Source organism: Bufo gargarizans, chromosome 3 (genome assembly GCF_014858855.1).
Source record: "Bufo gargarizans isolate SCDJY-AF-19 chromosome 3, ASM1485885v1, whole genome shotgun sequence".
Classification (NCBI taxonomy): domain Eukaryota; kingdom Metazoa; phylum Chordata; class Amphibia; order Anura; family Bufonidae; genus Bufo; species Bufo gargarizans.
Genome location: NC_058082.1, coordinates 219,192,069 through 219,211,365, shown reverse-complemented (window position 1 = coordinate 219,211,365; position 19,297 = coordinate 219,192,069). Strand labels below are relative to the sequence as shown.

General features: G+C 42.4%; 1 protein-coding gene across 4 annotated transcripts in view; it reads left to right on the top strand.

The window, feature by feature from the left end:
• NAXD (NAD(P)HX dehydratase) overlaps nt 1-15,173 on the top strand; it is a 31,281-nt gene extending 16,108 nt beyond the window's left edge. For 3 of the 4 annotated variants that reach the window (XM_044285236.1, XM_044285235.1, XM_044285234.1), the window contains exons 2-10: nt 6,116-6,266; nt 7,777-7,822; nt 7,998-8,086; nt 8,182-8,290; nt 8,387-8,437; nt 8,513-8,617; nt 10,447-10,567; nt 10,913-11,033; nt 14,346-15,173. In XM_044285236.1, the coding sequence (XP_044141171.1) occupies nt 6,116-6,266; nt 7,777-7,822; nt 7,998-8,086; nt 8,182-8,290; nt 8,387-8,437; nt 8,513-8,617; nt 10,447-10,567; nt 10,913-11,033; nt 14,346-14,496 (944 nt within the window). In that variant the 3' untranslated portion in view covers nt 14,497-15,173. Of the gene's footprint in view, nt 1-918; nt 1,285-6,115; nt 6,267-7,776; nt 7,823-7,997; nt 8,087-8,181; nt 8,291-8,386; nt 8,438-8,512; nt 8,618-10,446; nt 10,568-10,912; nt 11,034-14,345 lie in introns of all 4 variants that reach the window. The other variant, XM_044285233.1, reaches the window with a different exon arrangement.
• The last annotated feature ends 4,124 nt before the right edge of the window (nt 15,174-19,297 follow it).

Below are 19,297 nucleotides of genomic sequence, written 5' to 3'. Positions count from 1 at the left end.
GCGGACAGCTGAACGCTGCTTGCAGCGTTCAGCTGTCCGCCTGGCCGAGCGGAGCGGAGGCTGAACGCCGCCAGACTGATGCAGTCTGAGCGGATCCGCATCCATTCAGACTGCATCAGGGCTGGACGGAAGCGTTCTGCTCCGCTCGTGAGCTCCTTCAAACGGAGCTCACGAGCGGACAGCAGAACGCTAGTGTGAAAGTAGCCTAAAACTACGACTGCCGTAGTGTGAAAGTAGCCTAACTGCATATCTAGTTGATGTATCACAAATGTCTTTAATGGACCAGTCCTCCCCAGTAAATGTTCCACTGTGATGCTATATGTCACCAAGACTGACCCTTTAACTTATGGTATCAGTTAGGAAGAAGCCAACAAGGTTTGTAGAGTTCCATGGATCATTCTATAGAACGGTACATTGACATACTGCACCACACGTCTTGGTGTCCCCTCACAGACCAGCTGGCTTGTTTTTCTTAGCACATCCAACATCCTGGTGACATATTTCCTTTAAGAATCTTCAGGGTAATCATGTGAGATCTCCAGAATAGTACTTCATAGATAGAAATACGGGTACTGGGTCACACACGTTCCTCTGGTAATGTAAGAGCTAGTGTATTGGCCAGGTTGATCATCAGCTATATAGCAGTAAGGAGCTTTACTGGAGAAGAAACATTTCCAAAATAGAGGAAGGATTGTAGTTCTGAAGCTGGCTGCAGTATGCACACCAGAGATGAGTGGTCTTAGCCACAAGGTCCCAGAGTGCCACTAACAGGCCACAAATTACAAGCTACTGAAGTGCAACGGAAGCATTTTCCTTTGCACTCAATCGTCTATCCCTGATCTCTTAATTTCACGTAATTTGTGTTATATGCCAATATGTAGCTCTGATAAACCGTGTCTAACTTCCTTCCCGTCTCAGGTTATAAATCTATTCATGATAAGACAAATCCACCTCAGGTACCTCCGCTTAAAAAGTCTAAGAAGCGCCACTCAGGCTTCAGCGTGGACAAGATGATGGAGCGTTTCCTTCAGCAGAGTGTGAGTGCAGAAGAGCGGTTTTACAAGTATGAGGAACAGCGGCTACAGATTGAGGACAAGCGGCGAGAAGCTGAGCACAATCGGGAAATCCAAATGTTGCAGATGCTGGGACAATTGCTAAATGGCATATCCACCAGCTCTCAGATGGGAGGGCACGGGCGTGTCAGCAGCCCCATGCGAGGCAACGTCCGGACGTATGGAGACGCAATGCACTTTACAACTGCATCACAATTTTCTCCTCCAATAGGTATTACTAGTCAGAGCGTCATTCTGTCATATCATCTGCAGTGAGGAAAGGGAGCGCAATATGTGACCACGTCTCTGTTCTAGCGATCAGTGAGGGTCCGAGCACCCAGATCCCCACTGATCAAAACCTTTGATATGTCTCTGAGAAATTGAAAATTTTATGAAAACTCTGTGACCCTTTAGGATTGGTGATGTAACGCCAGTAAATAGTTTCTTGCATTTTACATCTAAGTAATATGTTGTGTTAATAAATATATTACATATTCAAACCTAAAATACTACCCAGATTTTTCCTTAATCTCAATCGAATACCATTGCTCTCTCAGCTTGAAAGTTCTAGGTTTCAACTCCATGCTCTTCTGCTACTGTGGGGAGAGACTTCTTAGACACTGTGATAAATGAGCAGATATATGCAGAGTAAGGCGACCATGCACCTTAGATGTTCCTCCATACACATGCATGCCTGGCCTAGTGTGCGTGCATTCTTTATAGGAAGAGGGTAGAATGCCACTGCCAGATACCTCTGATGTTGGCTTATTTCTTGTGAGAACAAAGGATCAGAAATGTCCAACCCTCAAGAACATTAGTTGGCCAGTTCCTCCAAGTATGGCAGATTTGGGCAACATTTATGTAATGTGTATGGCCACCTAAACAGTAATATGGACTTTTTATTTATTTATGAATCAAACCTTTTTGTCCAGTTTCCCTGGCAGGGAATCCAGGAAGCTGTGGTAGGGTTAATGGGAAAGCTAAGAGAAAAGCAACTATTCTGTAATTACCTGTAAACTAGCCACTGTTGATTTCTATAAAATGGAGAGAGGCAATAGTGCTGGTCCTAGTACTGGAACAGATCCTATAGAAGAAATACTTTATTATCAGAAATATGCCTGTATTAGGATTGCAGCGCAAAAGTTGTTTGCACCACAATCTGTGACTTTTCCCAGGTCTATGGGTGAGGAAAGGGCCTGTTTTACCCTAAGTTCACACCTGAGCGTTTTACAGCGCGTTCAAACGCGCTGTAAAACGCTCAACACATGAAAAGCAATGCTTCCCTATGGGAATAGTTCTCACCTGGGCGTTTTACAGTGCGTATGATCGCGCTGTAAAACGCCCGACGCTCAAACAAGTACTTGAGCTTCTTTGGGGCGTTTTGACGCGCGTTTGTGGCCATAGGACACTGCAGTCAATGACACAAACGCGCGTCAAACTCGCGTTTACTATTACAAAAAACGCGCGTCAAAAACGCGCGTTTGACGCGCGTTTGGGAAACGCTCAGGTGTGAAAGCAGGGTAAGGGATAGAAAATGGTATAAATCTACGCAGGAAGGGGGGCTGGCATAGATTAGGAAGCGGAGGTGGATCCGCCAAAGTTATATAGAGGCCGGTGCCTCTACATAACTCCAGCAGATCCAGAGCAGGGCCTTATTAAGACCGTCATCTAAAATGCTGGTCTTAATAAATGACCCCATAGACTCTAGAGGAAAGGGGCGCATCAGCGCTATTTTACCATGTCAATGGAAGGGCATTGGAATTAGTCTGTGGATGCTTACTTCGTGTTGACTAAAGTAACCTCAGCCTCATTTTTTATTTAGTTTTTTACTTAGTGTAAAATAATGTAGGAACTAGGCCTGCACAATATATCGCCAAAGCAATCGCAATTAATCGCCAAATCGCAATCGCCAATTGGCCGACCCAAAAATGCTGCAATTATATTACCATATTTTTCGCTTTATAAGAAAAACTTTTTCCCCCCCCAAAAGTGGGGGGAAAATGGCAGTGCGCCTTATAAAGCGATGGTTGACTTTTTACGTGGTTGACACGGATGTATCGTCGGCCGCTATGCTGCACAGCGCGGCCGGCGATACATCAGTTACAGTATGGGGAGGGAGGAAGGGCTGGAGGCAAGTCGTTATTTTAATGAACAAATGTTCTTTTATTTATCTGTTCTGTGCAGTGCTATTAAGAAAATGGCAAGTTTTGTATTTTGTACTTTTGCAGTAATGCAAATATGTTATTTAATTTAGTAAAAGATGTTTTATTTTGAAAAACACTGCATTTCAGTTCTTGAGTTAAGCGTAACTACATTTCAGCATTATCAGTAATTTGTGTGTGCTTTTGCCTTGAAAATCGCAAATAGACCTTTAGCACAATTCCCTTAAAATATCGCATTGCATACCGTTATCGCAATTTTTAGGGCCCTAATCGCAATCGCACAAAATTCCCATATCGTGTAGCCCTAGTAGGAACTTAAATTACAGTTAAACTGGTCATAGATGCAAAGATTATGAGTAACAATCTGAGCAATTTTATAACTGTACTACAATAAGCACGTATGAAGCAGACCGGGCATAATCATTTCCAATACTAACGTTTCCCTGACCCGACAAGCTTAAACGCAGATGATAATAGAAGAAAATGTTATCTTTGGCTCGCTTTACACAGCACTTAGCTGTTAGGTCACATGTCTGAAACCAAAGTGGAGATTAAACCGTCTGTTTTCAAGTGCAGCCAGTTCATACCGTATATATATATATACAGACGTGGACAAAATTGTTGGTACCCTTTGGTCAATGAAAGAAAAAGTCACAATGGTCACAGAAATAACTTTAATCTGACAAAAGTAATAATAAATTAAAATTCTATAAATGTTAACCAATGAAAGTCAGACATTGTTTTTCAACCATGCTTCAACAGAATTATGTAAAAAAATAAACTCATGAAACAGGCATGGACAAAAATGATGGTACCCCTAGAAAACACAGAACATAATGTGACCAAAGGGACATGTTAATTCAAGGTGTGTCCACTAATTAGCATCACAGGTGTCTACAACCTTGTAATCAGCCATTGGGCCTATATATATGGCTCCAGGTAATCACTGTGTTGTTTGGTGATATGGTGTGTACCACACTCGACATGGACCAGAGGAAGCAAAGGAAAGAGCTGTCTCAAGAGATCAGAAAGAAAATTATAGACAAGCATGTTAAAGGTAAAGGCTATAAGACCATCTCCAAGCAACTAGATGTTCCTGTGAGTACAGTTGCACATATTATTCATAAGTTTAAGATCCATGGGACTGTAGCCAACCTCCCTGGACGTGGCCGCAGGAGGAAAATTGATGACAAATCTAAGAGACGGATAATCCGAATGGTAACAAAAGAGCCTAGAAAGACTTCTAAAGAGATTCAAGGTGAACTTCATGCTCAAGGAACATCAGTGTCAGATCGCACCATCCGTCGTTGTTTGAGCCAAAGTGGACTACATGGGAGACGACCAAGGAGGACACCATTGTTGAAAACGAATCATAAAAAAGCAAGACTGGAATATGCCAAACTACATGTTGACAAGCCACAAAGCTTCTGGGAGAATGTCCTGTGGACAGATGAGACAGAAATCGAAGTTTTTGCCAAGGCACATCAGCTGTATGTTCACAGACGAAAAAATGAAGCATATCAAGAAAAGAACACTGTCCCTACTGTGAAACATGGAGGAGGCTCTGTTATGTTCTGGGGCTGCTTTGCTGCGTCTGGCACAGGGTGTCTTGAATCTGTGCAGGGTACAATGAAATCTCAAGACTATCAAGGAATTCTAGAGAGAAATGTACTAGCCAGTGTCAGAAAGCTTGGTCTCAGTCGCAGGTCATGGGTCTTGCAACAGGACAATGACCCAAAACACACCGCTAAAAACACCCAAGAATGGCTAAGAGGAAAAAATTGGACTATTCTAAAGTGGCCTTCTATGAGCCCTGACCTCAATCCTATTGAGCATCTTTGGAAGGAGCTGAAACATGCAGTCTGGAAAAGGCACCCTTCAAACCGGACACAACTGGAGCAGTTTGCTCATGAGGAGTGGGCCAAAATACCTGCTGAGAGGTGCAGATGTCTCATTGACAGTTACAGGAAGCGTTTGATTGCAGTGATTGCCTCAAAAGGTTGCGCAACAAAATATTAAGTTAGGGGTACCATCATTTTTGTCCATGCCTGTTTCATGAGTTTATTTTTTTACATAATTCTGTTGAAGCATGGTTGAAAAACAATGTCTGACTTTCATTGGTTAACATTTATAGAATTTTAATTTATTATTACTTTTGTCAGATTAAAGTTATTTCTGTGACCATTGTGACTTTTTCTTTCATTGACCAAAGGGTACCAACAATTTTGTCCACGTCTGTATATATATATATATATATATATATATATATATATAGATATATAGAGATAGACGAAAACAGACAGCAACTCCAATAGTACAAAAAAGAGATTATTTATTGGGCCACAGTGGCCCAATAAATAATCTCTTTTTTGTACTATTGGAGTTGCTGTCCGTTTTCGTCTGTATACAAGGGTAAGCAGTGAATTCCCTGGACCTAGCACCCTCTTTCTCTTTTTGGTGTGAATTGGTGCTGCCATACGTTTTCTTTTTTTATATATATATATATATATATTTTATTTATATTATAGATAGATAGATATTCGGTCCCAGTACATATTAACAACATGCTACCCATCCCCACCCTGTGATTGACAGGTACCTCTCTGTGTATGGCAGACATCTGTCAGTCACAGGGAGGAGGGCGTTCAGGAGCCCCACATCAGACACATCTCCTTGAGCAGTATTGCAGTATTTTTTATTTATTTTTGGTAATATCCCACCTGGCTATGCTACTCAGCCCTGTCCTCAATTCATGTTGCCCTCAGAAACTGTGATATTTAGTAAAATGAGCTAAGCAGCTCATGCTGCCAGAAAGTGTCACCTTGAAGTAAAGTAGATGAATCATTGCATAAGATTATCATTGGTTCCGGAAAATACTAACTTTGTCAATTTCATATTTAGTTTTAGAGAGATCCTTCTCTCTGCGTCCCACACGTCCAGCCAAGGACATGGAGAATATCTTCCAGCTGGTCAGGAATGTCATCCCTCCACTTACTTCTAAAAAGCACAAAGGTCAAGATGGGAAGATTGGTATTGTCGGAGGCTGTCAAGAGTAAGCGCATCTATGTGAATGGTTGTGGTTATCTTTGTATAAAATTTCTTTAATCTGGCCTCAGTTGGATGGGGTAGGTGCCAGATTACCAAATGGTCTCGATTACTGGTCAGCCATAGAGTAACATATCAAATCTACTAGTACATGTAGAAAATAAAGCTCAAAATAATTTACGGGGCTCCATTGTGCCCTGCGGTCGTGCAGAGAAGAGGAGCTTGAAAAGAGCGGTGCTAGTGTCAAGCACTGTACTCATGTCTTTGGAGATCCAGTAGACTTTGGATTCAAGCTCTGCCTTAGGCCGAATGCACACGGCCTTGTTCCGCGGCCGAGAGCGGTCCGTGGTATGCCGGGCTGGATTCCTGTTCAGAGCAGGAGCGCACGGTGTCATTGGTTGCTATGACGCCGTGCGCTTCATGCCGCCGCTGCTGTACAGTAATACACTGTGCGCTCCTGCTCTGAACAGGAATCCAGCCCGGCATACCACAGACCGCTCTCGGCCGCGGAACACGGCCGTGTGCATTTGGCCTTATTGAGGCAGGTGCAGTGGGAAGAAATGGGAGGCTTGGGAACCCTATTCTGATCAGACACCTAAGGCTCTTTCAGACAATCGTGTCCTGTGCAGAAATCACACTCCGTGTGTGAGCGTGATTACCTGTTATGGACACTGCTCATTTCACAGGAGCACACAGCATTATAATGTGTCTCTGCATGACCTAACTTCTACAGAATTATACTGACAGCATTATGTCAGTTTAATTCAGTAGATGCAAGGTTGGGCAGAGACACACTGCATTATAAATCATACTGCCGTGTGATCCTGTGAAATCAGCATTGTCCATAATGTGTAATCGCGCTCACACACACAGTGTGATTTCTGCACAGGACACGATTGTCTGAAACAGGCCTTAGGCCTCATGCACACGACTGTTGTGTGTTTTGCGGTCCGCAATTTGGGGAACGGCACGGACAGCCATTGATAGAACTGCCTATTCTTGTCCGCAAAACAGACAATAATAGGACAGGTTATATATTTTTTGCGGACCATGGAACAGAGCAACTCGGTGTGCTGTCCGCATCTTTTGCGGCCCCATTGAAGTGAATGGGTCCGCATCCAAGCCGCAAAAACAGTCGTGTGCATGAGGCCTTATGCTTATTCAGAGAAAAATCCTTCCCGCTTTTGATTTTATGATGGCACAGATTATTTGGCATTTATGTACAAGAGCCAGCATTTCTGGTCTTTTGGGTGCCGGGAATGTTACTCTAGTCTGTGTTCAGTGCTGTATTTGCCATGTAAACACTCTGATGTGTATTAAATGTCTTGGCTCTGGAAATATGTAGTGCCTGTTATCAGGATTACTCTCAGTAAGGTCCACAAGCCAATAAAATCTGAGAATATGTAATTACTTGTATATATTCAGCAGAGGCAGATGAGGTACAGTTTTTTTCTCTGCCAGCTGTTTTTCTCACACGTATACAATATAATTTTTTAATTTTTTTTATTTATTTATAGATATACTGGTGCTCCGTACTTTGCAGCAATTTCCGCTCTCAAAGTGGTAAGTAAACTATTAAGAGAGAGAATATCATGTGTGTTTATGTACTCCTTCACATGCGCATATCCGATTTTCAGTCTGGATAAATTTCCCCTTATGTGGCATCATATAAATTTTCTTCTTTGAGCAAATTAGCTTTTAGTTTTACTAAGTTTCCATCCTTGTCTGATTTCCATAGGGTGCCGATTTGTCCCAGGTATTTTGTACCAAAGATGCAGCAACTGTGATTAAGTCATACAGTCCAGAGCTGATTGTACATCCAGTCCTGTAAGTGTTCATCTATGGTTAATACTATTGATAATGCCTCACTTTTGATGAAATCCATATGTTCACTGTATATCGTGTATCTAATATTCACCCAGTGATCACCCCAATGCTTTGCATGAGATAGAAAAATGGCTTCCAAGACTACACACTCTGGTAATCGGACCGGGTTTGGGAAGAAATGATTCTATACTGGACACTGCAAAGGTACCGGCATCATGGTGGAAATAGCGTTAGCCCGCAAGTCATTCAAGTTTGTGTAAAATTTGTATAAAAACTTTCATTTTTGTGTGTCATTCCCAGGGTATTATTGAAAAGGCCAAGGCAAAAGGCATCCCTCTGGTTATAGATGCTGTGAGTATCTGCTTTCATTCCAGGGGTACTGCTGGATGTCACTTGGCACTAAGTAGATGTTCACCTATGTTTTAGGATGGGCTATGGCTTATTGCCCAGCAACCTTCTGTTATTCAAGGCTACCAAAGGGCTGTCCTCACCCCAAACTTCATGGAGTTCAGTCGGCTGTATGAAGCTGTGGTATGTATTGATATTCACAGTGACCATGCTTGTTCTTGGTACATGTACAGTAAAGGTAGGATCATCAGCTCCAGTGTAAGTGCAGATTCTAGATTTATCTGAGGTCAGATGTAGTGTTTCGTTGCCAAGCTTGTTTGCAAACTACAAAATGTGCTGACGTGCTTATTAAAGAAGCCATAGGGAGAGGGTACTAAAGTGAAAGACATTACCTGCCTCCTTATTCTTGGATAAAATAACTCCGTTCCTGGCAGGATCATGAGACTTGCAGTCTGACCAACAGACAGAGCATCTGCTATGGAAGCCAGAAATAAGATTGTCTATATAGTTCTATGAGACTAAGGCCTTTTGGTCCGAATTACTTCAATGTGCTGTCCGCATCCGTTGCTCCATTCCGTAACTTGTCCGCGCTTTGTGGACAAAAATAGGCAGTTATATTAAAGGCTGTCCGTGCTGTTCCGCAAATTTGCGGAATGCACACGGGCGCCATCCGTGTTTTGCGGATCTACGGTTTGCCGACCGCAAAACACACAACGATCGTATGCATGAGGCCTAACATTCAAACACTGTAGTAGAGCGGCAGTCAGACTGCAGTTACGTGATCCCGCGGTGGCAGGAAGAGACATCCTGCATTTTTTCCGAGACTAAAGCAGCAGGTAAGATCTTTCACTTTAGTGTAGGGTTAAAACACAGGCCCAATTCCTATAAAAAGATCTGCTTCTTTAATCTGTGGGTGTGCTGCTGTGAGAAAAGCACTTTAAACATAGTCTTTACTTGAAAACTGTTAAAAATAAATAAATTTGAAATTAAAATAGGTTGCTGTCCATTATCCCGCTGAGCAGTCTGGAGAATACCATGCCGGACCCATGGGTAGATACACCAGGGAGCACCAGCATATTAGGTTAAACAGCATGTTGGCTTGCAATCAGCACTATGTAACTGTAACATCAATGTTATAATGAACAAGTCGAAAAAAAATAAACAGGTAGAAAAATAATACTACGACTCGCATGGACTCCACCCTTTGTCAAATGCAGGTGGTGTTTACATAAACTATGGTGAAAGAATTATAGTCACTGCAACTCAAGATGATAATTTAACTATTACAGAATACAGCATTCAATATATTTCAATGCAGTGCTGCCACCTGCAGGACTGTATTGAAATATACCAGTGATAGGTTTCGGCTATCGCTGAAATAGAACCGCTTCCCCGATCCCAGAGTTCACATTTCAGTTCGCAGCATGTCAATTGTTTTTGTGGAACTAGAGCAAATCTGTATCAAAATCTGCATGTAAAAGGTGTAATTTTTTTACTGCCGTTTTTATTTATTTTTAATCCAATGTGAATGTGTATCCTAAAGGAAACATGCATTTGTTCCAATTTTCTGCCTTTGCACACAAGAGTCTGAACCCAAGATCACTATAAACCAGGACAACAGATTTGTATCTTTTAGGCTACTTTCACACTAGCGGCACAGACCTCCGGCAGGCTGTTCCGTCGGGTGAACAGCCTGTCAGATCCGTCCTGCCGCTAGTGAACTTGTGCCCCCGGACTGCCCCTCCTTCCCCATCGACTACAATAGGGGGGAGGCACGGCGAGAGGCTGCCGGAATAAATGTCGGACATGTCGTAGTTTTATTCCGGCAGCCTCTCGCCGTGCCTCCCCCCTATTGTAGTCGATGGGGCAGTCCGGGGGCACAAGTTCACTAGCGGCAGGACGGATCTGACAGGCTGTTCACCCGACGGAACAGCCAGCCGGAGGTCCGTGCCGCTAGTGTGAAAGTAGCCTTAGCTGAATCAGAATTTCTGAGCGACTTTTTCTACTTGCAGCTCACTGAGCCAGTGGACAGTAGTGATCAGCATGGAAGTGTACTAAGGCTCAGCCAAGCAATGGGCAATATTACCATTGTCCAGAAAGGAGAGTGGGATCTCATCTCAGACGGCAATAAAGGTTTGTGCACTTATTGGTAAAACCCATAGACAGAGATGAGTACTGATATGTGCAATGCCCACTAGGCTCATTGCATCAGTAATATTTTTCTGAACAGTGAGAGAAGAAGAGAAAATCCCTAGTGTTTTGGAGTACGGCTGTTACTTCTCCCAGTAACATGTTTTTATGGTAATGCTTACGGTTCATGTGTAAGGGGATTATCTGTTAGAATATGGAAATGGTGAGAATGACGGACTAATTACTTGTAGGATCACTGTTTATAAGGATTACAACGGAGATGGTTAATGGATCCATTTTCTAGTGTTCATGACGGCAGAACTGTAACTTATTTCCTTTGTCCTGAAGTTTTAGTGTGCAACCATGAAGGCAGTAGCCGGCGTTGCGGCGGACAGGGCGATCTCTTAGCTGGCTCTCTTGGCGTCTTGGTACACTGGGCATTTCTTGCTGGACCAGAAAAGATAAATGGGTATGTTTTGTCCAATTAAACATTATCCTGTTTTATCATTGTTGCACAGATTTTATTTAAATGGGCTCCATAGTTTTAAAAATTGATGAAGAACGATTATCCTTCGCTTTCGAGTTTCAGTAATATCTGATCAACCAGGATCCATTCAGTCCCATTTATGAAAACTACTTTAACTAGAATTTGCTTGATTGTTGTCAACAATATTTAAAGGGGTTGTGCGTGCCATACATATTGTTGACATATCGTCAGGATAGGTCATCAGTATCTGATCGGTGGGTGCTGACACCCGGGACCCCCGCCGATCGTGGTGCTACATGCAAGCACTGCTACGTCTTCACTACACTACACATCGTCTCCCCTGGAGCGGTGGTGTAGTGTAATTACAAGTACTTGCTCCATTCATGTGAATTATCCGAGACAACAGACAATGTAATGAACAGGAAGCAATGCTTGCATGGAGAGCCACCTCCTCTTTAAACAGCTGATAGGCGGTAGTGCCGGTCGTCTGACCTCCAAAGATCAGATATTGATGACCTGTCGTGAGGATAGGTTAGTAAAAAGTATGGACTGCCCCTTCAGGAAAAACATGAATCGTGAATAACATTTGAGTAAGGTCACCCCAGTGTTTAGACTGTGGAAGATGCTTCCCGATATGCGCCAGTTCATTTACAGACGTGGACAAAATTGTTGGTACCCTTTGGTCAATGAAAGAAAAAGTCACAATGGTCACAGAAATAACTTTAATCTGACAAAAGTAATAATAAATTAAAATTCTATAAATGTTAACCAATGAAAGTCAGACATTGTTTTTCAACCATGCTTCAACAGAATTATGTAAAAAAATAAACTCATGAAACAGGCATGGACAAAAATGATGGTACCCCTAGAAAACACAGAACATAATGTGACCAAAGGGACATGTTAATTCAAGGTGTGTCCACTAATTAGCATCACAGGTGTCTACAACCTTGTAATCAGCCATTGGGCCTATATATATGGCTCCAGGTAATCACTGTGTTGTTTGGTGATATGGTGTGTACCACACTCGACATGGACCAGAGGAAGCAAAGGAAAGAGCTGTCTCAAGAGATCAGAAAGAAAATTATAGACAAGCATGTTAAAGGTAAAGGCTATAAGACCATCTCCAAGCAACTAGATGTTCCTGTGAGTACAGTTGCACATATTATTCATAAGTTTAAGATCCATGGGACTGTAGCCAACCTCCCTGGACGTGGCCGCAGGAGGAAAATTGATGACAAATCTAAGAGACGGATAATCCGAATGGTAACAAAAGAGCCTAGAAAGACTTCTAAAGAGATTCAAGGTGAACTTCATGCTCAAGGAACATCAGTGTCAGATCGCACCATCCGTCGTTGTTTGAGCCAAAGTGGACTACATGGGAGACGACCAAGGAGGACACCATTGTTGAAAACGAATCATAAAAAAGCAAGACTGGAATATGCCAAACTACATGTTGACAAGCCACAAAGCTTCTGGGAGAATGTCCTGTGGACAGATGAGACAAAAATCGAAGTTTTTGCCAAGGCACATCAGCTGTATGTTCACAGACGAAAAAATGAAGCATATCAAGAAAAGAACACTGTCCCTACTGTGAAACATGGAGGAGGCTCTGTTATGTTCTGGGGCTGCTTTGCTGCGTCTGGCACAGGGTGTCTTGAATCTGTGCAGGGTACAATGAAATCTCAAGACTATCAAGGAATTCTAGAGAGAAATGTACTAGCCAGTGTCAGAAAGCTTGGTCTCAGTCGCAGGTCATGGGTCTTGCAACAGGACAATGACCCAAAACACACCGCTAAAAACACCCAAGAATGGCTAAGAGGAAAAAATTGGACTATTCTAAAGTGGCCTTCTATGAGCCCTGACCTCAATCCTATTGAGCATCTTTGGAAGGAGCTGAAACATGCAGTCTGGAAAAGGCACCCTTCAAACCGGACACAACTGGAGCAGTTTGCTCATGAGGAGTGGGCCAAAATACCTGCTGAGAGGTGCAGATGTCTCATTGACAGTTACAGGAAGCGTTTGATTGCAGTGATTGCCTCAAAAGGTTGCGCAACAAAATATTAAGTTAGGGGTACCATCATTTTTGTCCATGCCTGTTTCATGAGTTTATTTTTTTACATAATTCTGTTGAAGCATGGTTGAAAAACAATGTCTGACTTTCATTGGTTAACATTTATAGAATTTTAATTTATTATTACTTTTGTCAGATTAAAGTTATTTCTGTGACCATTGTGACTTTTTCTTTCATTGACCAAAGGGTACCAACAATTTTGTCCACGTCTGTATGTTTCAGGTGGTGCATGTCTACACTTCATAGGTCACTTGATTCCTGCATGCAGTTGGACACACATCATAGTTTCTAGATGTCTGACACATACAGATACCAATCATCTGAAGTATGTTTCTGGAATGTTGGACCCAACCTAAGGACTTCCCTTTATCTGGAGGATTCCAGCACAGTTTTAGAAACCTAATATATGAGTCACACAGTTCATACAGCGGTGTGAATGAAGTCTGACAATTTGTGACATACTGGTCTGATCTGGCACAGAACTAGCTGACCATTATGTGGGTCAAAATTTTTATTTTATTTTTTTATATATATAATATATATATTTTCAAGGAAAAAATCAACGCAGCACTCTTCTTGTAAAAAAAAACGCAGTGTCTTTATTCACACATGTGACACAAAAATAGGCAACGTTTCAATCCCCTTCCGGGATTACTTGGCTTGAGAAGGATCCCGGAAGGGGATTGAAACGTTGCCTATTTTTGTGTCACGTGTGTGAATAAAGACACTGCGTTTTTTTTTTACAAGAAGAGTGCTGCGTTGATTTTTTTCCTTGACGCTGCGGAGGCAAACGGATCCGTCCTTCCACACAATGTAAGTTAATGGGGACGGATCCGTTTTCACTGACACAATAGAAAACGGGTCCATCCTCCATTTACTTTCAATGGTGTTCTAGACGGATCCGTTTTGGCCACGTTACAGATAATACAAACGGATCCGTTCTGAACGGATGCACGCGGTTGTATTATCTGAACGGAAGCGTTTGTGCAGATCCATGACGGATCCGCACCAAACACGGGTGCGAAAGTAACCTCAGATGACAAACTGACAACAAAAACATAAAACGGGGTCAGCCAGATGCTTTATAAATATGTCAGATGTTTGTACCCATTTTCACTATAATATTGTGATCAGGTTCGATCCCTTCCTACTTGATATTTTTGCAGACCTGTGAGGTGAGCAGATGTATTCTAACCCTTTGATTGTACTCTGTGTTGCAGTCAAAATCCTTTTGTGGTGGCGGCATTTGGAGCCTGTTCTCTTACCAGGCAGTGCAATCAGCAAGCATTTCAGAAACATGGACGGTCAATGACCACTACGGACATGATTTCAGAAGTTGGAACAGCTTTTAACAAGCTCTTTGAAACCTGATGCAGCGTATTGTGAACAAATGACTGCTTTATTCATAGGACTAACACTAGATTGCACAAAACACTTGTTTCTGTGCAGTAGAAATATGGAAAAATACAGCGCTGTACTTTTCTTTGTCCTGGAAAGGGGGGGGGGGGGGCGCGGGGTAGAGAAAACCCTATTAAAGATCCAGATTTTTGTTCAGTCCTTTACCAAAAAAAAGAGCACTGATTTGTAGGGCAGAAGATGAAGTGTACCTTCACAGTAAAGGAGACCGTTCTTCCCGTCATGGCTGAACACTTACTACAGTATGAGACCCACTTTCTGCACACCCAGCAGTTACGTCTCGGTGCTCTGAACTGTGATAATGAGCTTCATAGAAATGAATGGTGTTGCATGTAGATCACAGTCCACAGTGACTCCTGCTCGGTGATAAGTGCCTGCAATTAGGTTTCATTTGTCTCCACTTTGTAATGAGCCCTTTGAAATATTGTCAGAGCTTTTAATGCATTGTTCTTAATGTACATCATAGTTTGTATGCATTTTTAGAAAATGTTCCCAGGAAAGTAGAATAATTTATCCAATCAAAAGCTCTATTGTCTTAAATTCATTTGGTAATTTTTACTTATGAACAAGACCTTAATCTAGGTAACAGTTGTTTCAAATGAAAGTCAAATAAATAGTCATTTTGGACAATTTTTCATTTACTGAGAATTTCTTAGTTTACTGTATAAGGCAATAAAGCAGTAATGGCTAATTTTAGTGTGTGCCTTTGGATAAACATTAATTCCGTATAAAGTGGTTTGATTCATGTAGAGAAAGTTAATACAAGCCACTTAATGTATTGTGATTATCCATATTGCCTCCTTTGCTGGCTGGATTCATTTTTCAATCACATTATACACTTCTTGTATACTATGGCCACCGCTTATATTAACTTTGTCTACATGATAAATGCCATTTGCTGGTGAGACAACCCCTTTCAGTACTTTTTCATGGTTTATAAATAAAAAACAAAAAAAACTTTTCACAAATCGATCTTGAAATGTTCTTATTAGTCCCCATGCACACAACCATATTTTTAGTCTGCATCCACTCAGTCTGCATTTTTGCTAATCAGATGCAGACCTATTGACTTCGATGAGGCTGCAAAAAATGGGGCCAGCACACTGTGCTGTCTGCATCGGTATGTCCAGTCCACCAAAAAGATAGAACATGTCCTATTCTTGTCCTTTTCTTATATTAGTGCGGACCACAACACGGATATGGTCGTATGCATGGGGTCTCATCCTGTCCTTAGTGGCAGCAGCATTGAAAGTCCAGTATATCCTAATAGAAGTGCTTGGCTTGCTCCTTGAATTTTTCAAGATGATCATCAAGTATATGGACTGTGTGGGACATCCTTCACCAAAGTTCCAGCTCAACATCATTTACTGTCCCAAATGCAAAGATACTTTAGGCTACGTTCACACCTGCGGTAAACGTAATGTTTTTCCCCATCTCAATGTGGCTAGATCCATGTTGGTTCCCATTATAGTCTATAGGGTCCAGCGGTAAACTCTGGCAGGCTGTTCTCTGCCAGAACAGCCTACTAGATACCTTTACTGCAGACAAGAACATAGTCACTGGCAACTCTGATACTTTTACTGCTTCAGGCTCACACTCCTAATAAAGGGCGTGAAAGCCTGAAGCATCACTTGCACTTTTTGGTTTCTGATGAAACAGGATGCTCAAACTTAGGGCTTGTTCACACGACCGTGCCGTGTCTTGCTGTCCGCAAAACACTGATGCTACCAGTGTGCCTTCAGAAATTTGCGGAACGGACGGCCCTTCATAGAAATGCCTATTCTTTTTCGCAAAACGGGACAAGAATAGGACACGACTCATAATTTTTGCGGGGCCACGGAACGAAGCAATGGATGCGGACAGCACATGGAGTGCGTTTCGCAGCTGCTAAGCAGCCAATAAACCTGCAGGTAAGTACTGCCAACACTGTAATGCCAATAGCCATGTTGGGTTCGGCTCATTGCGAGTCAGGGAGAGCTGCGCTTAGGAAGGGACAGATAGTGTAGGGAGATTGTGATCGCTATATATTCCAGTGAATAACGTTTCAAAGACCCAAAACTCCTTTTAAGAACTATAGTGTGTGGTGGCAGCAATTTGATTGTGCAAAGTATTATTTTATTTTTTTTAACTACTTTGCAAAATAGCGATTCTTTATAGAAGGTCAATCAATGACGAAGAAGCCGGCACTCCGATTTGCTGAATGATTCTTTTTATTGGTCACTCATAAATGCAGTGATGCGCGTTTCGGCACATACATGTGCCTTTGTCAAACAGTGAGTGTACAGCTGATTGCAAAGAAACAAAATGAACAAGGAAAGGATTTAAATAGCCCGCTCCAAGTCACATGACCTATGCATCACGTTACCAGGGAAACAGTGGGTGGTAACAAAACGAGTGAAAAAAATGTACATAGTAACCATGCAGATTCTGTGATTCCTCTCTGTAGTCAGGTTATGAAATTTTCTTAGTTACACTGCGAAAAATCATAAATATGCATAATAAGACAAGAGAAGATATCTGTTTATCCTGAAAGATTATATGCACAAAAAGAAAAGAGAAATAATCATGAAAAGCTTGTCACGGCATAATCCCGATTTAACCCCTTGGGTGTTAATGTCTGCAAACAAATCCAAAATGCCTCTCGTTTAAGTAGCATCTCTGCTCTATTTCCCCCACGTCTGGGCAATAAAACCTCTTCAATTATTTGGAAACGTAGTTGCGAGACATTATGTCCCAACTGGTCAAAATGGGATGGAATGGGTAACAGTGGGTTTTTGTTGCGTATGGTGGACTTATGCTTGCCAAAGCGGTCTTTCATGCGCATAGTAGTTTCCCCTACGTAACAGAGACCGCAAGGGTATTTCAATAAATATACAACAAATGTGCTGTTACAGGTGAAATGCCATTTCACTGGGATCTGCTCGCGGGTATGTGGGTGTGAGATATATGATCCTTTAATAACACTGCAACAGTGAACACAATTGAGACAGGGAAAGGTGTGTGGTTTTTTTTTTTTTTTACTGAGGAGAAGATCATTTGCTTCAGGCTCCTTTTATACGTGCCAATATCAGCTCTTATAACCCTGTCTTTTATATTACCTGCCCGTTTGTGACACATCATGTGCAGATTTTGGAATTCTGTCACCTGCGGGTAGGATTTTGTAACTATGTTCCAGTGTTTATTAATAATGGACCTCACACAATCCACGGGTGGTATTCCACAATGAAAGGGAGTCTTTTCTGTCGGGATTTCACACTGCCTGTGAAAGATGTGTCGCTTTTTATTCTTTGCTGCTGTAATAACTCTTTAGGATACCATCTCTGTCTGAACGTATCAGTCATCTCCTCTAAACGATCACTGCGGATGGATGGATCACTCACAATTCTATTCACCCTTTGAAATTGGCAAAAAAGGTAGAGTTTTTTTATGGCAGGTGGATTTTTACTTTCATATCTGAGCAGACTATTACGGTCCATGCTTAGTGTAAAGCTCCGTTATACATCTGCCATCAACACCCTTGATAACCCAGGTTTATAAAAAGGATATTTAATCATAATCCCAGTGTAGGGTAAATTTCAGTTCAGATCGTACCTCATTGATGAGGGCTGTTAAATCTAATAGGGTTTCAATGCCGCCCCGCTATACGCAAAACACATCGTCGATAAAGCGCTTCCAGAAGATGCAATTTTGCTGATAAACCAAACCAGGGTATATATGGTCCTGTTCAAACTGCGCCATATAGCATTTGCGTATGGCGGTGCGGCATTGGCCCCATCGCAGTCCCGCACCACTGTTGGTAATACGTGTCCTGAAAAATAAAATAATTACGTTCCAGGACAGTGGTCAGGAGAGGAAGAAAAAAATCTTTTTGACCTTGTGAATATTCACTGTTATCCAACAGGGCTTTAACCGCCGATAAGCCCCTGGTGTGTGTGATTGAAGTGTACAAACTGCACACGTCAAAGGTCACTAAAATGCAGCCCTCATCAATGTGCACTTGACTGAGTTCTTCTAAGAAATGTTGTGTATCCCTGAGGTAAGATGGAGCTTTCTGTGTGAGTAGGGTCAGAACATGGCGCTTAGGTCATGTGACTTGGGGCGGGCGATTTAAATCCTTGTTCATTTTGTTTCTTTGCAATCAGCTGTACACTCACTGTTTGACAAAGGCACATGTATGCATTTGAGTGACCAATAAAGAGAATCATTCAGCAAGGGACGGGGAAGTGGGCGTGATGTTGATGGTGCACGCAGAGACCGTGGCCCTGGGCGCAATGAAACTGCCTGTTGCCAGTGCACTAGGAAAAAAAACATCCACCGTACCCAGCTTCATGTCCAACTTAGGTGGGTGGCACAGGACAACACTGTCCAAGTTGGACCAGTGCGAACAGTTGGGGGGTTGGATTGCTGAAGATAATGCTTCCAGTCGGTTAAGCACCACCCTCTCTTCCACCAAGTCCAGTCTCTGTAGCCAAGAGTCTGGTCAACCGAATCCTCTCTTTGATCATCCTTCCTCCCTCCATGGAGAGGCTTGCCAAACGAGTGATCCCACACTTGGATATTCCAAGGAGCTCTTTCCAGTGCCATTACATTTGGCCCTCGCGCCCAGCAGGCTTGAAGAGGGACCTGACATACTGTGCCCTGATTCCCAACCTCTTGAGCCTTCACAGTCTCTAGAACAGGCATGTCCAAACTGCGGCCCTCCAGCTGTTGCAAAACTACAACTCCCAGCATGCCTGGATAGCTTACAGCTATTATG